Here is a 16967-nt window from a genome sequence, read left to right as displayed (position 1 = left end):
TCAAAGCGTTCAGGTTATTATTGCAAACTAAACATTTACAATAGTTCATGTTTATAAAAATTATTAAAACATGTATGTCAATAGAAATAAAACTGAAATAAAATACTTAACTAAATACTTAACCAAACTAAAATTAGAAGCACTGAAATTAAAACTAAATCTAAACTAAAACTGAAATAAAAATATATTCAACCTAAAAGAAATATTCAAGAAGGAAAAAAGCACTAATAGTATAAAGAAAACAAAATATTAAACAAAACTTATATTGAAAACTACAAAAAAAAAAAAAAAAAAAAAACTAATCCGAAACATGACAGTATATAAACCAAACTGAAATAAAATTGGTTCACATGTGCATCCTCCTGACATCCATGAGTTTAAAAAGAGTTTGTATTTGTAAAAGAGTTAGTTTTTTTTTAAAAGGAGTTTGTATTTTTTGTGTTTCTCCTCACTATTGTCACATTTAATCTAAATTGAACTGAAATGTTAAAATGTTTCTCTTTTGGTTTATACATCTAACATTACACTAATAGTGGGTTGATAAAAAGATAATAAGATAATATCTAAGACAATTTAATCATTTCTTCTGGTTATATAAAAGCAAATTATTTACATCTGGAAATAACATGCTACATTTTCTCACACAGTATAAAGGGCTAACATATAGATCTGTGTATTATCATATTTGGAGGTTTCTGGCCATAAAACGTTTGAAACAAACAGATCGCAATCCACAAAACTGTCTCCAGTCTTTCAGTTTTCTTTCTGGAAGCATCATCATGAATGGTTTCCACTGAATGTTACCTGCTGTCACAGAGTAAACACAGGACTGTTACGCTTTCAGATCCCTCCTCCATTGACTGCCATTGTTCTTCATCACTGTCGGACAGCTCGGGCACATCATCATCTGCATCACAAGATACAGTTGCATAAGCCATAACAAATAGAACACCTTCCAAACAACCGGTGAGAACTACTGTACAGGAGTTCACCGTTAATTACTCCATTTGAAAATGCCGAACTGCAGTACATTTCCTCTAAGATTAAGATGCACTATTCAAATCGTTACATTACGCAGTTTAAACGAGTTAAAGCAAACATGTACATCACATTCCATTCATTCACGTGTACCTCTGTACGCTGCCATGTTGTAGTCTCTTGAGTTGCAGTTTTCTCATCCGGGTCATTCTTATTTGGTGTAATTCCCCTCTGTCGCCATCTGAGGTCGCTGTTTCTTTATTAATCGCAGAAAGTGTAAGCCTTTTAGGCTGTCAAATATCTAATATCTTTCTGTATCCTTTGTATATATTTGTGTCTGTGTATCTTTGTTAGTAACAAAACATCAAAAAGTCATTATCTTTCTTTACGTTTTGTAGTTTTACAATAACACTACCTACAGTCAAAACTTTGGACTCACTTGATATTGTATAGCTATTGTAAGGCTTACAATAATACTATATTTATATTGTATGGCTAGTGTGTAAAGTAGTATTGTCAGTTTTTGTGTGGAATTTCTCTAATTTCATTTATTTATTTTTTTATGGATAAGTTAGACAAGCACACATGTGAACTCTTTCAATGCTTGTTAAAAGAATTACGGAATCATAAAGTTGGATGCTAACATAAAATATCAGCTGCCAAGTTTAAAAATTAATAGTCTGAATGCAGATGAACAGTATAGCTGCTTAACAGTTTCTGTGTTATGATGTGTTTTAACCCACTTTCAGACATTACACATAAAATGATATAATTATGTACACACAATAGTTGTGTTCAAGTATGGATATAATTAATTTTTTTCGTGAGCAATATAAAATGACATAACAAAAAAAGCACCAGAATCCAAAATCAAGCATACAGAAACACAGTACATATCACCCTTAAATTAGTGTAAAGCAGTACTATATTTCGAATATGCTTTTAAAATGCTTAATATGATAATAATTCAATGCCAGTAAAACAATATTTTGGCTTATCTTGCTGAAGAATCATGCCAGGATTGCACTTAATTATAGAAGTGTGAGAATAAAAGTATTTTTTTTTTATTCTTTGTCTCCAATTTCCCCAAGATTGTATATGGCCTTGTTTTCGAGGATTTCCACTTTCTGCTCTCCATCTTTCAGCGTGTTGACAACCATAGCTCTGGCCACTGCTGTGATGGGAATAGACATTGTAGGAAAAACAGAGGAGAATGCACAAAGAAATTTCCGGGCCACCCACTCAGCTGGCCTGCTCTCCTCTCTGTCCACTAACAGCACCCTAGAAAGAAAACAATCACGTATGAACTACAGAACAAATGATGATTTAGAAATAACTGAAAAGACAGACATGCACAACATACACAAAGATGTATGACCTCAAACTATACTTCAGAGAAAATGCAACAGATTTTATTTAAGAAAAATAAAGCAATAGGACTCACGCTGGTCGATAAATGGAGAAACGCTCAAACCCTAGATCTTCAATTTCTGCTTCAACCTGTCCCTGTGAATACAGCAATGTTGGAATGGACAAGGATTGGCTTGAATGACATCAAAATACAAGCTTGTCCTTCCATGCACTGTTAATCCAGTAAGTGATGTAATTTTAACAAATCTATGCACGGGTTTAATAATACCTTTGTTTTCAGATAGAGAAAGCTGCTGGTTTTGTCTGCACCTTTGGAGGATTCGAGATGAAAATGTGAGCAACCTCCTGCTTTGGCAAGTTCTGCAGACTTGAGTACGTAGTCGTGATCCACCCGCACAAACCCTTCCTGTAGCCCAAACAAAATGCATGCACAGAAAGCTGTGTTTTAGTATGCAATTAAAAGGAAATAAACATGAAATGTAAACGTGCACAAAGTGTTCTCCACAAAGGCATCATAAAGTGATTTTCTTTTTAAATAGTCTTGTTCATCAGCTGCTAGTGTTCTTTACTTCCATTGCCAATTAGAGTTTTAGTTAGCATTTATTTTATGTCTCATCATGAAAAACAGTTTTTTTATTATACAAATAATATAATACAAATATTTTCTTACATTTATAAATGCATTGAGTTAAAAAAATGAATACAGACTATAATTGAATTTATCCATAGCTTAAACTCCTCACTAAGGATCAGGAGAATATCCTTCATGCATTTATATAGTCCACAAAATGAACGCTCAGTCTGAACATACAGCTCCTGCTTTGGCTTTGGTTGTTCCTAGACAGCAGTATCCAACATCATGGCCCTGAAAAGCCTCGGCATACTCATCAAGCTTCTCAAAATCAACCACCTTTTGCACCTGAAGAGAACAAGAGGGACAATAAACAGTCAGAATAAAAAATAAAATCCTTGATATCATTCAAAAAAAAAAAAGTTTAAGTTGAATTGCATTAAACGACAAAATGCTAGATTTTGATTTATAGGAACCAGTTACTGCTTGTGCTGTCTTTCTTTAAAGGGATAGTTCACCTAAAAATGAAAATTCAGTCTGTCAATAGCTAGGGTCAACTCTTTGGCTACCAAAATTCTTGAAAGTATCTTCTTTCGTGGATTTTTTTTTTTCTTAGCAGAAAAAAAGAAATGCATACAGGTTTGAGACAACTTCAGGGTGCGTAAATGATGACTGAATTTTAATTTTTGGGTGAACTATCCATTTAAGTGTCCAAACACATGTACTACAGTGACATTACATTTGACACATTACCAGATTTTCATAAGCTTTATCCTCGAAGGTTAACTGCCTTCGTCCAATGAGAGTGATGTTGGAGAAGATGTTGCGCTCCACTATCTCTTTCAGTAGCGCCTTTCCAGTCTCACCTGAAGCGCCGAGAATGAAGCACGTTCTGTTCTTCTGCCGGTAATTCTCCTCCATCGCGTTCAGATCCATTCTGTAACGAAAAAATGATTGCGTGCGGAACTGTTTGAATCTCGCAACAACACCATGACAGTGCAGAATTTGCACAGGTGTAGCCTACTGTGATAAACTGTAATGCTGAGAAAAGTATCAAGTATCACGTGACAATACAGTCGGTTCCACCAAGGGTGCTGCTGAGAAATATTAATAGCAACTTTACTGAATTGAATTATTAATTACATCCAGTCACGTCCACTTGACAGCATATTTCATCATGCGTGCATTTTTTTCCCATTATTTTTATGTTCTTTTTTATTTTGTTCTTTATTTCAAATGGTCTAACCTGTTAATGCTTTCTGTATTTATTTATTTTTTTCTCTATCTGATAATGTTATTTATCTAAATACAATCAAGAGGGAAAATTGCCTTTCTTATGAGGTGTGGCCGTTCATACTGTGAGCAAGAATCAAAAAGATCACGTACTGCAGAAAAAATAAATACTGTCAGCACAAGCAGGACAAAGCAACAATATTGCATAGTAGGATAGTAATAAAGTGAACGTATAGTGGTCCGTATACTTCACCTCGGGATCTCGTCAATCTCTGAATTCTCAAGATAGTAAAAAACAGCGGCGAGCGCCACAACAAAAACAGTGAAGAAGCTTAAGGTTTTACCCCAGTTACTCTCAAATATATTCATGCCAAGCTCGATAAACAGACGACTTTGGTAGTTGATACGCTGGAGCTTCTTCCTGTTATAGCGTCCGGTGTTTCACACTGCGCTTGCGCGGAACGCCTACACACACTGCAGCGAACTTTACAGCTGTTTGGAAAATCATATGCACGAGCACGATTGCATTTGGTTTTACTGGCACTTGAATACTTCAGAAGTTGAAAATCACGATACTAAAGTACTGTGGCAGAGCAAATGAACACCGGTCAAAACAAAGCTGTGCCCGGAGAGCTGCTAATGTGGTGGTGGTGCAGGTTTGTGTCTGTTTTCTTACTCTGAGCTTATTCTTTCGAGTTTCTCTATGCATAATTGCATAGATATGTGGCTATACTTAACCACTGGTTCACCTTACCTCACCACTGGTCACCTTACACTCTTACAATCTGTAGTTAAATGGCATGGTTTGATATAGTAAACGTTAAACTTGTGAAATTCAGAAAAAAAGAACAAAATATTGATGAATCAATACATTTCTTAACCACATATCATTTTTTGAATAAAACAGCAAGAGGATAAACAATAAAGCCGTTTTTGTCACAGTTTTGTCCTGTATATCAAAGGTGACAATATTCCTGGAGGACACTTTATGCAATTATTTCACTGATCCAGTTATGCAAATAATTGCATGAATAATTTATATTAATGCTCTTACTTCTGTAAACAGGTTTTAGTTTTTAAGAATGTAAAGTAATATATTATCAACTACAACAATACTGACCATGTAAACTATTGCCCCCCAGCTCTAATCTGCTAATTACAACTATAAGGCATAAAAAATATTAAGATATAATAAACGTTAGCATCATGACTTTCTGTAAAGCTGCTTTAAAAAACATTTGAAAAAAACAAAAACAAATAAAATTTACTTTGTGTGACAGCATGGACAACAATAGTACACAATCATGTGATACATAACCTTATAATTTCTAGGCACAAGAATATCATCAACACAATGGCTTCTTCATGAAATGTAAAACTCCATGTTCATTAAGTTTAGATAACAGGTGAGATGATTACGGGTGGAGAGTTTTGATCTTTATCCCCTTTACTAAATAGACAAAAATATAGGTAGAGTTTCTCAGTGAAAGACTGACCAGTGAAAGAGCAGATCTGAGAGGAGAAGGAGACCAGACCCTCCTCATAATCCACAAACACCCCCACGTTCTGCGGCTTCACTCTCAGAGACAGACAGACAGATGGACCAGCACAAGCCCAATATTCATTCCCATTCCTCAGTGCCACAGCCCAGAGTCCATTCTGAGGACACATTGTGATCAGTCCCTTCCTGTTAATAGATTCTCTGGCCACTCCTAAATTCCAGTCAGTCTTTCCCTACACTTGAACCTCGAAATAAAATCTCCCTGAGGAGAATCCCTCTTTTCCCAGGACACCAGGATAGTAATCAAACCTCTCCGGGTTGTTTGGGAGCTTCTGTTTGATGTCTCCATGTGTCACTTGTTTCCCATCATCAGATAGGATGAGATATGGATGAGCTGTATAAGGATCCAGAGTCACATCCACTGAGAGAGAGATCAGAGCATATGAATCTTGACAGTACAAAGATTTAGATGTGTTAAATGTTTAACAAAAACTAGTTGGTACAAGTGATTATATGGTCAGCTGTCATCTCTGAATTTTACCTGTATAATGCTGCATCACTCTCAACACTGTGGAGGCAAATAATAATAAAACATCAACAGGTGTGGACAAACCACATTCAAGATGCCTTTTTGTTGTCATATAAGTCATTAATACTTTTATTTAGCAAGGAAAAAATGTAAAAATACTGAGGAAAACTGATTTTAACATTGATGATTAGAAATGTTTCTTGAGCACCAAAACAGCAGATAAGAATGATGAGATATTATATTATACAATGTATTATTAAGGATCATGTTTCTCTGAAGACTGGAGTAATAGCTGCTGAAAATTCGCTAGATAAAGCATGACTGCTGTCAAAATAAATTTTGTGTTCTGTATTTATATTGACCTACCAGATTCATTGAGTTTCTGGTCTAGCTGCAGTTGAGTCAGAGCTCTCCTCAGAGCCTCCACACTCACATCAGTCTTCATACTGATCTCAGGCCAGTTCCTGGTGTGTGGAGGACTGTACAGGGATGGATCGATCTACAGCAGGAGAGAGGAGAAATCCCTCAGCACGAGGAGTGTGAGTGTTGTCCTGTAATGTGAGCAGACAGAGAGACACTGACCTGTAGGAGCTGGAGCTGATCATCAGTGTTTAAGAGATGATCCAGCTCAGTGTTTCTCATCTTGAGCTCAGTGAGTTCCTGCTGCAGCTCTTGAATAAGTTTTTCCTCCTGTTTCTCTGCTGCTTTCTGCTTCTCCTCCATCATCTCCAGCAGCTCAGCCTGACATCTCTAAATGGAGCAAATCAGATCACTGAAGAGCTCAACACTGGCTGCTTTCTCCTGCTCAGTGCTTTTCTGCAAAATATAGTTTTATTTTAAATAATCAGATTTTTTTTAAAGGCAAATCTAAACATTACCCATTAAATATAATCAACATCCTCTCACTTTTCTGAGTTCTGCTGAGTGTCTGATGTCTTGAATCTTCTTGATTCTGTCCTGGATCATCTGCTGCACATCTTTTTGGGTCTTCATCATATGAGTCTACAGACAAACAGGAACACACAGACACATTTAATTACTTGCTAGATATTTTAAATCAGATTATTAAAGTATTTTTAATGTTGTTAGCAACTCATGCCTTCTTCTCTTTACTCTCCTCCTCTAGATGAACAGTGTTGTGAGTCTTGTGGTCTCCATCAGTGCAAAACACACACACATACGTCTAATCATCTCTACAGAACAGCTCCAGGTTCTCGTGTTTCTGGCATATATAGTCTGTTATATTCTCCACAGGGTCCATCAGTTTGTGTTTGTTTAAATGCAGTTTCTGATGAAGATCCAGGTGAGTTTGACAGTAAGAGGTCTGACACACCAGATAGGACTTCAGGGCTTTCAGCTTTGTTTCTTCACAGGCATCACAGAGAACTTCAGCTGGAATGCAGATTATATAACTAAATATATATTTGTTATAATACTGAATATACAAGTAATGTTATTAAGAAAGAAAGATTAGATTAGTATTAGAGTAAATTAGTTTTATATCACAGTTCTATCATATTCTAAGCACCCTGAGTCATTATGGTTTATATTTTGTCGTGGAACATTTCTGTGCTTTTTGATAGTTTTTTTATACAAACATGGGCTAGATGGCCTTTCGACTCACTGACGGTTCAAGCGTCTCATACATGATTTCCAAGATGTTGTGTATGTAGTTAATGTAGTAAAAAATACTGTAAAACAACACAATCTAGCTTGATTGAGTTATACAGCAGAGGGGGAAGAAAAACTATTATTACTCACTGTAAGCATTTGTTAATTCACTAATTCATTCTATGGGTTACAGACTTGGAGTCTCATCCAGACTCCATCTCTTGGTCTTTCCTGGTTTTGGTGGTGTTGGTAAATACCCTGCCATTGCTCTACTCTTTCTAAAAAAAAAAAAAAAAAGTCACAGCACATATCTCATTTCCCAGCATGAAACTTACAGAAACTTAAGATTTCTGCATTGTATTGCATCAAATGTAAAGTATTTGGTTTATTAAAGGCCTCAAATTGTTCAGTCAAATCAGTGCAATTGTATTTTCAGCATTTAGTTGAAGAGTTCGCAGACTAACAGGTCTGACTTATCCGGATCACTTCTTGCTTTAGAGTTCTCATAATCTGAAGTGCCGGATTTCTTTGTATGCCTTGTGGTATGCTTTTGTATAATGTTTAAAAAGCTATATCAGTCAGACATGTTTAATGAAACTCTGTTTTCATCACGTACCTGTCAGGGACTATCAGCTGTGCTCACTTTTACTGTCCAAAATCATCGTGTTTCAAAAGACCCTCCAGGTTGTTGTATCAGTTTAGTTTCACTTTCACTGAAAACTCTCAGTCCTCCTATATTTTCTCCTTTCTGAAAAAAAAAAATAAAATAAGTTGTCATATTACTGGCGTAGATTAACGAATTAGTTTAGCTCCACATGAAGTGTTGCCTCATGCTGGCCGGCCAACATTTTGAGATCATATGACCAGCCATTTATGTTTTTGAAATAAAGGAATTAATGCTGCAAATAGGCCCTTTCTACAATGGCATCTGTAAATAAAAGCACTTCTATGTGATGCCCTTTCCTCACCAGTAGGTGCCAGTATAAATCCAAGATCACTGTCTCTGAACTCGGTTTTGAAGATGCTCCAGTGGTTTTGATGGTGAAATACATCCAGTAATGTTACCTCCTTCTGTTTATTGTTTTGTTTGTGCTTCATTTCAGTAAAGCCATGGAAACGCTTTCATACCAGAAAGTGCAATTCACACATGAACACATTTTATAAGATCACTAGAGAGTCTTCAAGTGTTCAAATGGAGCAAACCTGCACCATACTGTATCATTAAACATATCAAAATTGTGAATGAAACCATTTTCCTCTACAGCTGATGAGGCCACACCATATGCTCCGATCCTTTAAAGCAGATTTTATTGTCCAACTGTTTAAATTCCACCTCTTGTTCAAACCGCTATGAATAGACTCATATGTCAGCTGACAATCCTCTTTCAGATGTTACTGAACAAATGCAGTGGAGATTTATAGAAGGCTATTGATATCAGCTTTCATTATTCCTTCTTTAAAATAATTAGGGAAACAGAAAATAGCTCTTTCTTAAAGACAGAAGAATGTTTTTGCATAAGCTTGTCAAGTCTAATAAACCATATTTTAATATATGCAGCCACAGAGTTCATTCCTTAGCTATTCTTGCAGAATTAAATGACTGTAAAGCACAAGGAAGTGTTATTCAGAAAGCAACCCTCAGTGCATCTGGATCTGCCTGTGCAATGAATTAATTTTCCCTGCTGGTTTTTTTTACTTTAAACCTCCCTCTGAAAAGCTGCTCTTTTTCTATTATTGAGCTTAAACCAATCTCGTCGAGGAGAGGAAAGAATGGCAAAATGCATCATGAAGGAATCCACATCCCCCTTGCAACTTAAGACAAAAGCCTTCGATCTTGCTGTCCTGTCGGTAACAGGGCGACCGCGGTGAGCTCTGGAGATGCCGGCCGAGTATAGTCTGTTAATTACCACTGAGTGGAATCAAAAGGGCCACCTATTGTCCCATCTTAGTGGGGGTTTGTGGCAGCCTGCGGAGGAGAGATGGCTTTGTGTAGGCCGCTGTCATACACACATGTTGAGTCATTGTGGTCTGACTTCGATCGGATGAACGTATGTAGGAAATGTGATTGAGGCCATGCTGAGGTTCAGGGGAGGGTTGTCATTAAAAACACTTTTTAAAGGCATACTGTTAAATGTCAAAACAGCTTGATATGTGGACTTGAATTCTTGAAGTCATAGATTTGACTTGTAATTCTAACTCAGCAAAACCAGATCTTTAACTACACTTCACAATGAATAATTCTAAGAAACAGAAGGCTACAGATAAACCTTAGCTAGTGGGAACTGTTAAGTGTAGGTAAGTGTATTAAACATTTTAATATTTTTGACTGACGACTTTCTTTACAGGTGGCACATTCGAAAAGGTTACATAAAGTCAGTAGTACCAACCATATTTACAAATATTTAAGTAGGTAAGTAAATAATGAATGAATTAATAAGACTTTTAAACAAAAACAAATGAATGAATGAATAATGAATGAAGGAAGGACTGTTAAACAAACAAACAAGTAAATGAATGAATGAATGAATAAGACTTAGTAAATTAATAAATGGAAATGTAAGCTTATTGATTTTAAATGTTTTGATGTTGACCTTTTAATTCATTTTTCTAAAATTAACTACAAAACTACAAACTAAAATTAAATAGAAATCAAATTTCACATTTTTAAAAACTAGAATTTAAACTAAAATTTATTTTAATCACAACAAAAAGTTTGAATGTCTTTTATACAGTGTGTTCCAAATAAATAAATAAATAAATGAACAATTTAAACAAATAAATAAAATGGAAAAGTAGGTCTATAGTTAAATTTTGGCATGCTGTGTTGTCAATTAAATATTTAGCTTTTTAAATAAATTGTAATTTAAATGTATGTAAAATGTGTTATACTGTGGGTTCTAAAAGTTAATGGTCCTGAGTATAAATGCAAACATTTATTAATTATTTTAAAAAATATATATTATTTGGTCCCTCTTTTGCTTTATTGACTGCATCACTTAAAAAGCTGAATAGTGACCTAGAAATTTGTGTCCTAGATATTTCATATTCATGTTATTATTAATACAAACATATTTGTTTAATATGTTTCAAAACCCTAAAACTTTAAATTAGACTTAAAATATCTCATCATATCTAATGTAGCATTTTCACACAAAAAGTATTAAAAGCTTCCAAATGACTCTGAGGTTGTTTTAACCCTAAGATCCTTAAGATAAAAAATGGATGTCTAATCCAGAATACACAGAGCCAGGAGGCCTAATGCTCCACTGCAGTGCAATATGCCCCATATCCTGGCCAACAGAAACCTGCCCACTGACACAGAGGGCTTAGCCAGCAGAGCCACTGACTCTTGAGTGTGATGCTAATGATGGCCATTAATGAAGCCTGACAGCACAATCTGCTCCTCTTTGTAGCACCTTTGCAGGATCTGCAGCTTGCAAGGGGCCAAAGAGGAGGTGGGAGGCTTGGGACGTCAGGACGAATCAAGTGGCAAGTGGTTGCGCAGGGACGGGGAGGTTTCAAGAACAGAACCGGGGAGCTGCCACAGAGGGACTGTGGATTGCGGGGCGATCCCAGCTGATCCCCGGGTGAGGATTAGCTTAATTAGAGCTCAATACCCTTTACAGTCAAAAGCAACTGTCAGTTACTGTCAAAAAAGGCCTGTCCAATAATGTGGGCTTAATTCTTCAGTGGTCCCAGAGGTGCAGAAATCACAGGCTTCACAATCCCAGAGCTGAACAGGAGTGACATCATTAGACTTGACTGTTTGCCTTGTTATATTTTTCATTTGCATGTCAGATAATCTTAACGGCGGCTGGCCTAACGCCCAATGAGACATTTCAGACCAAGATCTGCAAAGGATTTTAATATATTTGTCAATTTTTATGTATGTATGTATGTATGTATGTATGTATTTAGCAGAATGCTGTATTTTACATCATATTTTGACATGATGAGAATAATCAGTAAAGTAATATTCAGTAAAATAGAACAGGCAGTGAGTAGTGTTTTGTATTATTCATTTTGCACTTTACCTGATGTCATTTAAATGTATATTTATTCAAAAACTTTCATTTAAAAACTAATTTATTATAATAAATTATATTGTTATAATACATTTATTATATTTTATTACATATATTCTTATTACAAGAGGAATAAATAAATATATACATATAAATAAATATTTATTTGCTTCTAATATATTATAGTGTATAGTTCCTTGTAATATATTATAATAAATATGAAACAATTTATGTACTATTAAACAATTTGCAATAATGCTTATTCTATTATTAATGCTAATTTCTATATTATTCAAAAACTTTAACTTGAAAACTAATTTATTATAATAAATTACATGAATATATGCATAAACAAATATATATATATATATATATAAACAAATTTCATAAATTAAATTACATTAAATTAAATTTAGTTAGTTTTTAATACCTTTTTTAATTAATATAATATAATTTCAATATAATATATATTACAAGCATTATTACAATTTTATATTACAAGCAATATGCGTGAAAAAAAATATACATATATACATATATACATACATACATACATATATACATACATACATACATACATACATACATACATACATATATACATACATATATACATATATACATATATACACACACACACATACATACATACATACATACATATATACATACATATATACATATATACATACATATATACATACATACATACATATATACATACATATATATATATACACGTATATACATATATACATATATATATATATATATATATATAGGTAAAATGTCCCATGTACCGTATTTATCCTTATTCATCCATTTTTAATGTGGACGTCATTTAGGTTTAGGGAAAATATTGGCTCCTTTGCACAGTTTTTGTGAAGTTAATTGCATAACTAAAAAACCTCACCATTCCTCATTAAACAGGTAGCTTCGTCTAGGACTGAGTCTCTGTGCTGGCAGAGTGGCTGATTCAGGCTTAGCATCAATGCAGCTCAGCTCGCCTTTGTGGCCCAAATGCCATCAGCTAAGCTGGTCTCAGACCTGCTTTGACCAGGCTTCCTGCCAACTTATCCAAAACAATGGCGTAATTAAATGAACAAACAGATTAGAGCAGCTCGACACAGAGGGAGATGGGAGCGTAGATGAGGCCCCTGCCAGGCCACAGCAGGTTCAGCTAATACTTGGAAATGCATTAGCACATCTGTCTGGCATGCTGTGTTAAGGGCAGATACGTTAGCTTACAATGGGAGGAGAGGGGTGAAGTGTATTACAGCAAGGGCTGGCCAAGTTTTCTTGTAGGGGCGGCTTCATCAATTGAATTTACATTAAGTTATTTTCTGCTATGGGGGAGGTACTGAACAACGTTTGTCTAATAGAAAGTTTTCACATTTTCCACTGTTGAAAATGTACACTCTCAGAAAAAAATAAAATAAATAAATGTACTAAACTTGTCACTGGGGCAGTACATTTTCAGAAGGTACATCTTTGTACCTTTTTTACCCTTATTTACCACTTATATATTTTTCACCTTAAAGGTATTAATACCTAAATTTTCATACCTTCTGAAAAGGTACTGGCACAGCGAGGGCTTTTTTATGAAAGTGCATTGAGAAAAGTATATAAATAGCTAAGATAGATAGATTTATATATATAAACAAAAATAATTATCATATTATCAGTACTACAAATTTGAGTGAAAAATTTCTTAAATGTGACCATGGACCACAAAACCAGTCTTAAGTGTAAATTTTTCAAAACTGAAAGCTGAATAAATAATGTATGGTTTGTTAGGATCGGACAATATTTGGCTGAGATACAACTATTTGAACAACTATAAAAAAATCTAAAAAATGAGAAAAAAAAAAAAATCTAAATACCTATAAAATCGCATTTAAAGTTGTCCAAATGAATTCTTAGCAATGCATATTACCAATCAAAAATTAAGTTTTGATATATTTACAGTAGGAAATTTACTGAATATCTTCATGGAGCATGATCTTTGCTTAATATCCTAATGATTTTTGGCATAAAAGAAGAATCTATAATTTTGACCCACACAATGTTTTTTTGGCTATTGCTACAAATATATCCCAGTGACTTAATACTGGTTTTATGGTCCAGGGTCACAAATAGTAATTAAAAATATAATATATTTTTATATACACTATTAATAAATAAAATAAACAAACAAAAAACTATAGATAAAAATATAGTGAAATATAACAGAATGTAAGTAATAAAACACAAATAAAAGAATGTTAAAAATCAATCACATCCTAACATCATGAGTAAAAAATAGTTCAGGCTGTGAATCTGAAGGAAAGATGCAAAAGCAAACCCTAATTCTACAAAATGTAGACACATACTGTAGTAATATATATGCTTACCATGCAAATGCATGACATCGGAATCGAGAGATCTGATATGCCATTGACATCAACTGAATCAGTAATGAGGGAATGAATGCTCAGTATCCAATATAAGCCATTTGTTAATCACAGAGCCAATCCTCCCTATACGCAAAATAACCAAGCTGCGTAGGGCCCCCGAAACACCAGGGGCTCCCTTGCTCTCAAAGACGATTTAATTTTAGTTTAGTTTTTGAATTTGGCATTTCTGTCGGCCTTTCTGTTAAAAATCTGTTAAATCATGTATTGTGAATGTCATACAGTCTTGCTCGAGACTAAAAAAAAGGTGAAAGTGAGCTGAAAGTGTATCGAGAAGAGACACTGTTTCTCAACCGCTTTCCACGAGCGTGATTCATTCGTTTCATTCATTCGTTCATAATCACTCATACCCCACTACAATCAGAGTCTCATCTCACATTCCCTTTAAGAGCCAGTTGCTCGTGCCATGGCGGATTTGCTATTTACACGGCGGAATTTCCAAGTGCAAAGACTGAACATGTCTCCAGAGATGAAACAGCTGCTCGTGCACGACCAAATAGGTAGCCTAATTCTGATACATGCGATGACTATCCATTATGACATGTAGGCATTTTTAAATTGATGTAGCATACACAATAATAATCTTTTACATTGCAGTCCTTTAATTTGTAATATTTTGCATGTCTTTGTGCTCCTGTGTGTGTAATAAGCATGAACGCACGCTGTGCACCCACCTATACTAACGCGCTCTTTAAATAACAAAAAAAAAAAACTACTGCACCATTGACTATGTTCAGGTTTTTGTTGGTAAATGGCGCAGTCTTTTTTAGTTACCTCAAAATAGCAATGCGTCAGCAATGCGCCTGAACACACCTCGTTTCAGAGCAGCACAACCATACTGGCACCCTAAACCCCCTGCCCCCCACCCCCGGCTGACACAGTTTTGCGTAGGGCCCCGAGAAGTCTAGGATCGGCTCTGGTTAAACACTCACCATTTAAGATACATTAAAAATAATGATAGATAGATAGATAGATAGATAGATAGATAGATAGATAGATAGATAGATAGATAGATAGATAGATAGATAGATAGATAGATAGATAGATAGATAGATAGATAGATAGATAGATAGATCTTCCTTTTAGGGCTTGGGAGATTCCCAGATTTTCCCAAGTGAAAAGTAAGCACTGAGCCTTTTGTTTTCTATGAAATACTATAATAAGAGAAAGCTTCTTAGAGGATATCTATGTTTGATTTAGGTTTTGTCCATCAGTCCTGTTTGTAGACTTCAAATCTCCCTTTTGTCGCACGTCTGGACTATCCTAATGACTTCTTTGAACTGCCGATGTTCTCTGAGGTTCAGCTTTGTGAACATACTAAGTCGCTAACCTCTACACTCTTTCCCACATCAGTCATGACTGATTTGAGCAAGAATGGTTTCTCAGTTTTACTTACGAAATGTGAGCACCATTCCTTACACTTGTCAGATATTCTGCCAAAATTCATACTAAACAAAGCTCATGAGCATTAGCATTTAAGAAACGAGATTTTATTCAACAAAAGGTGGAATCAGCATCTTACAGGTCTTGCAATGGCCTCTCAGCAAGACTTTGGCTTTAAGATGATCCAAAGTAGCCGAGAGTGTGGACTCTGAACCAAATGGAGGATCATATCAGACCCACCACAGCCCTGAGATTTTTCCCTGCCAAAGAGCAAACACAACTACAAATGGCCAGGCTGCTACCACAAAGCCACAGTGAAAGGAACCAAATTAGCTGGAGGCTAACAACAATTTACCAACACCTGTATTAGTGTGCTAGCTCTGCAGGGAGCTGAGCCGAACAAGCGCTAATCCCTATAAACCCTACAGTACTCCTCCTACCAAATCAGCATTTGCATATTCTCCATTTATTGGTTGATGAGGAAGGTTTGCAGGGATTGGGCTCGTTTCATTCCTCCACACTCTCACTCTCGCTGCCTGGGTGGTTCGATGATTATCTCTAGCCCATGTTAGTAAGAGGGCCGTGTGTGTGCTAGAGATTAGAAGGCTTTAAAACATTCTCTCACCCCCGTGACTGAACCTAATTGGAGAGGTGGAGAAGATGGGCAAGTCGTTGGGCCCGAGATGTTTGCTTAGGAGTCGACCTACTGTGATGTTCAGTCTCACAATGGTTTCTGTTCTCCGTTTCTTTTCAGAACGGATGATAGAGAGATGCCACAGCAAGAATGGGATGAGAACTTTTATTACAAATTTTATTTGGATGGATACGATTCAGATGAAAAGAGAAAGATGCTGGGCTGCTAGAGGAAACAATGAGGCCACTTGGTCTTATTTACTGTATAAGCCTACCAAAAATTGGAAGAAATACATGCACGTGATATAACATTAGAAAAGTGCAATGGCCATAAAGAGTTTTGTGATTTCAGTTATCTGTAAGACCTGGTTCACCCTTACTTGAGACTGATCCTGCAACCTTTACATTGTTCCTAGATCAATATCAGTACAGCAACAATATTACATGGTTCTTAAAATGATAGTTCACTCAGTTCGGTCATGAAAATCAACTAATTAATCATAAATAGTCATTTCAAACATGTAAATTGCTTTCTTTTGGATCGCCAAAGAATAAAGAATGCTCTTTGCTATATGGTCAAATTAAATGGGGACTGGGTCTGTCAAGCTCCAAAAAGCACCATAAAACTATCATCAGAGTTGTAGATGTGCACTAAATTCCACATGATATTTGAAAAAAA

At 35.4% G+C, this 16967-nt stretch overlaps 3 protein-coding genes across 5 annotated transcripts in view; all 3 read right to left on the bottom strand.

Moving 5' to 3' along the window:
• Nucleotides 1–1162, bottom strand: part of LOC109085353 (protein arginine N-methyltransferase 3) — a 45851-nt gene extending 44689 nt beyond the window's left edge. The window contains exons 1-2 of one of the 2 annotated variants that reach the window (XM_042759568.1): nt 1132–1162; nt 805–907 (exon numbers count right to left, since the gene is read on the bottom strand). In XM_042759568.1, the coding sequence (XP_042615502.1) occupies nt 805–907; nt 1132–1147 (119 nt within the window). In that variant the 5' untranslated portion in view covers nt 1148–1162. Of the gene's footprint in view, nt 1–804; nt 908–992; nt 1048–1131 lie in introns of those variants that run through there. The other variant, XM_042759567.1, reaches the window with a different exon arrangement.
• A 642-nt stretch (nt 1163–1804) lies between these two features.
• LOC109085358 (oxidoreductase HTATIP2-like) lies at nt 1805–4630 on the bottom strand. Of its 2 annotated transcripts, none has more exons than XM_019099920.2 (6): nt 4498–4630; nt 3674–3857; nt 3161–3268; nt 2618–2755; nt 2423–2484; nt 1805–2259 (listed from the first exon to the last, which is right to left on the bottom strand). In XM_019099920.2, the coding sequence occupies exons 2-6, from the start codon at nt 3854–3856 to the stop codon at nt 2043–2045; spliced, it is 708 nt and encodes a 235-aa protein (XP_018955465.1). In that variant the 5' UTR covers nt 3857; nt 4498–4630; the 3' UTR covers nt 1805–2042. The 2 variants fall into 2 exon arrangements, with proteins under 2 accessions (XP_018955465.1, XP_018955464.1); XM_019099919.2 differs by having other exon boundaries at nt 4407–4605.
• A 790-nt stretch (nt 4631–5420) lies between these two features.
• Nucleotides 5421–6954, bottom strand: LOC122145769 (zinc finger protein RFP-like). Its single transcript, XM_042761340.1, is given in 4 exon segments — nt 5421–6075; nt 6196–6222; nt 6550–6682; nt 6766–6954. Coding segments are annotated over 4 exon segments (831 nt in total). The 5' UTR covers nt 6910–6954; the 3' UTR covers nt 5421–5548.
• Between the last annotated feature and the right edge of the window lie 10013 nt (nt 6955–16967).

Source organism: Cyprinus carpio, chromosome A7 (assembly GCF_018340385.1).
Source record: "Cyprinus carpio isolate SPL01 chromosome A7, ASM1834038v1, whole genome shotgun sequence".
Lineage (NCBI taxonomy): Eukaryota > Metazoa > Chordata > Actinopteri > Cypriniformes > Cyprinidae > Cyprinus > Cyprinus carpio.
This window is presented reverse-complemented; position numbering and strand designations above follow the sequence as displayed.

Excerpts from the sequence above, each read along its gene's own strand:
- LOC109085358 (XM_019099919.2), bottom strand. The coding sequence starts at position 4,522 with ATGAATATATTTGAGAGTAACTGGGGTAAAACCTTAAGCTTCTTCACT. Across the intron at positions 2,756-3,160 it reads CCAAAGCCAAAGCAGGAGCT|GAAGGGTTTGTGCGGGTGGA; the intron begins GTATGTTCAGAC and ends TTTGGGCTACAG. Across the intron at positions 2,260-2,422 it reads TTCTCCATTTATCGACCAGC|GGTGCTGTTAGTGGACAGAG; the intron begins GTGAGTCCTATT and ends TTTTCTTTCTAG.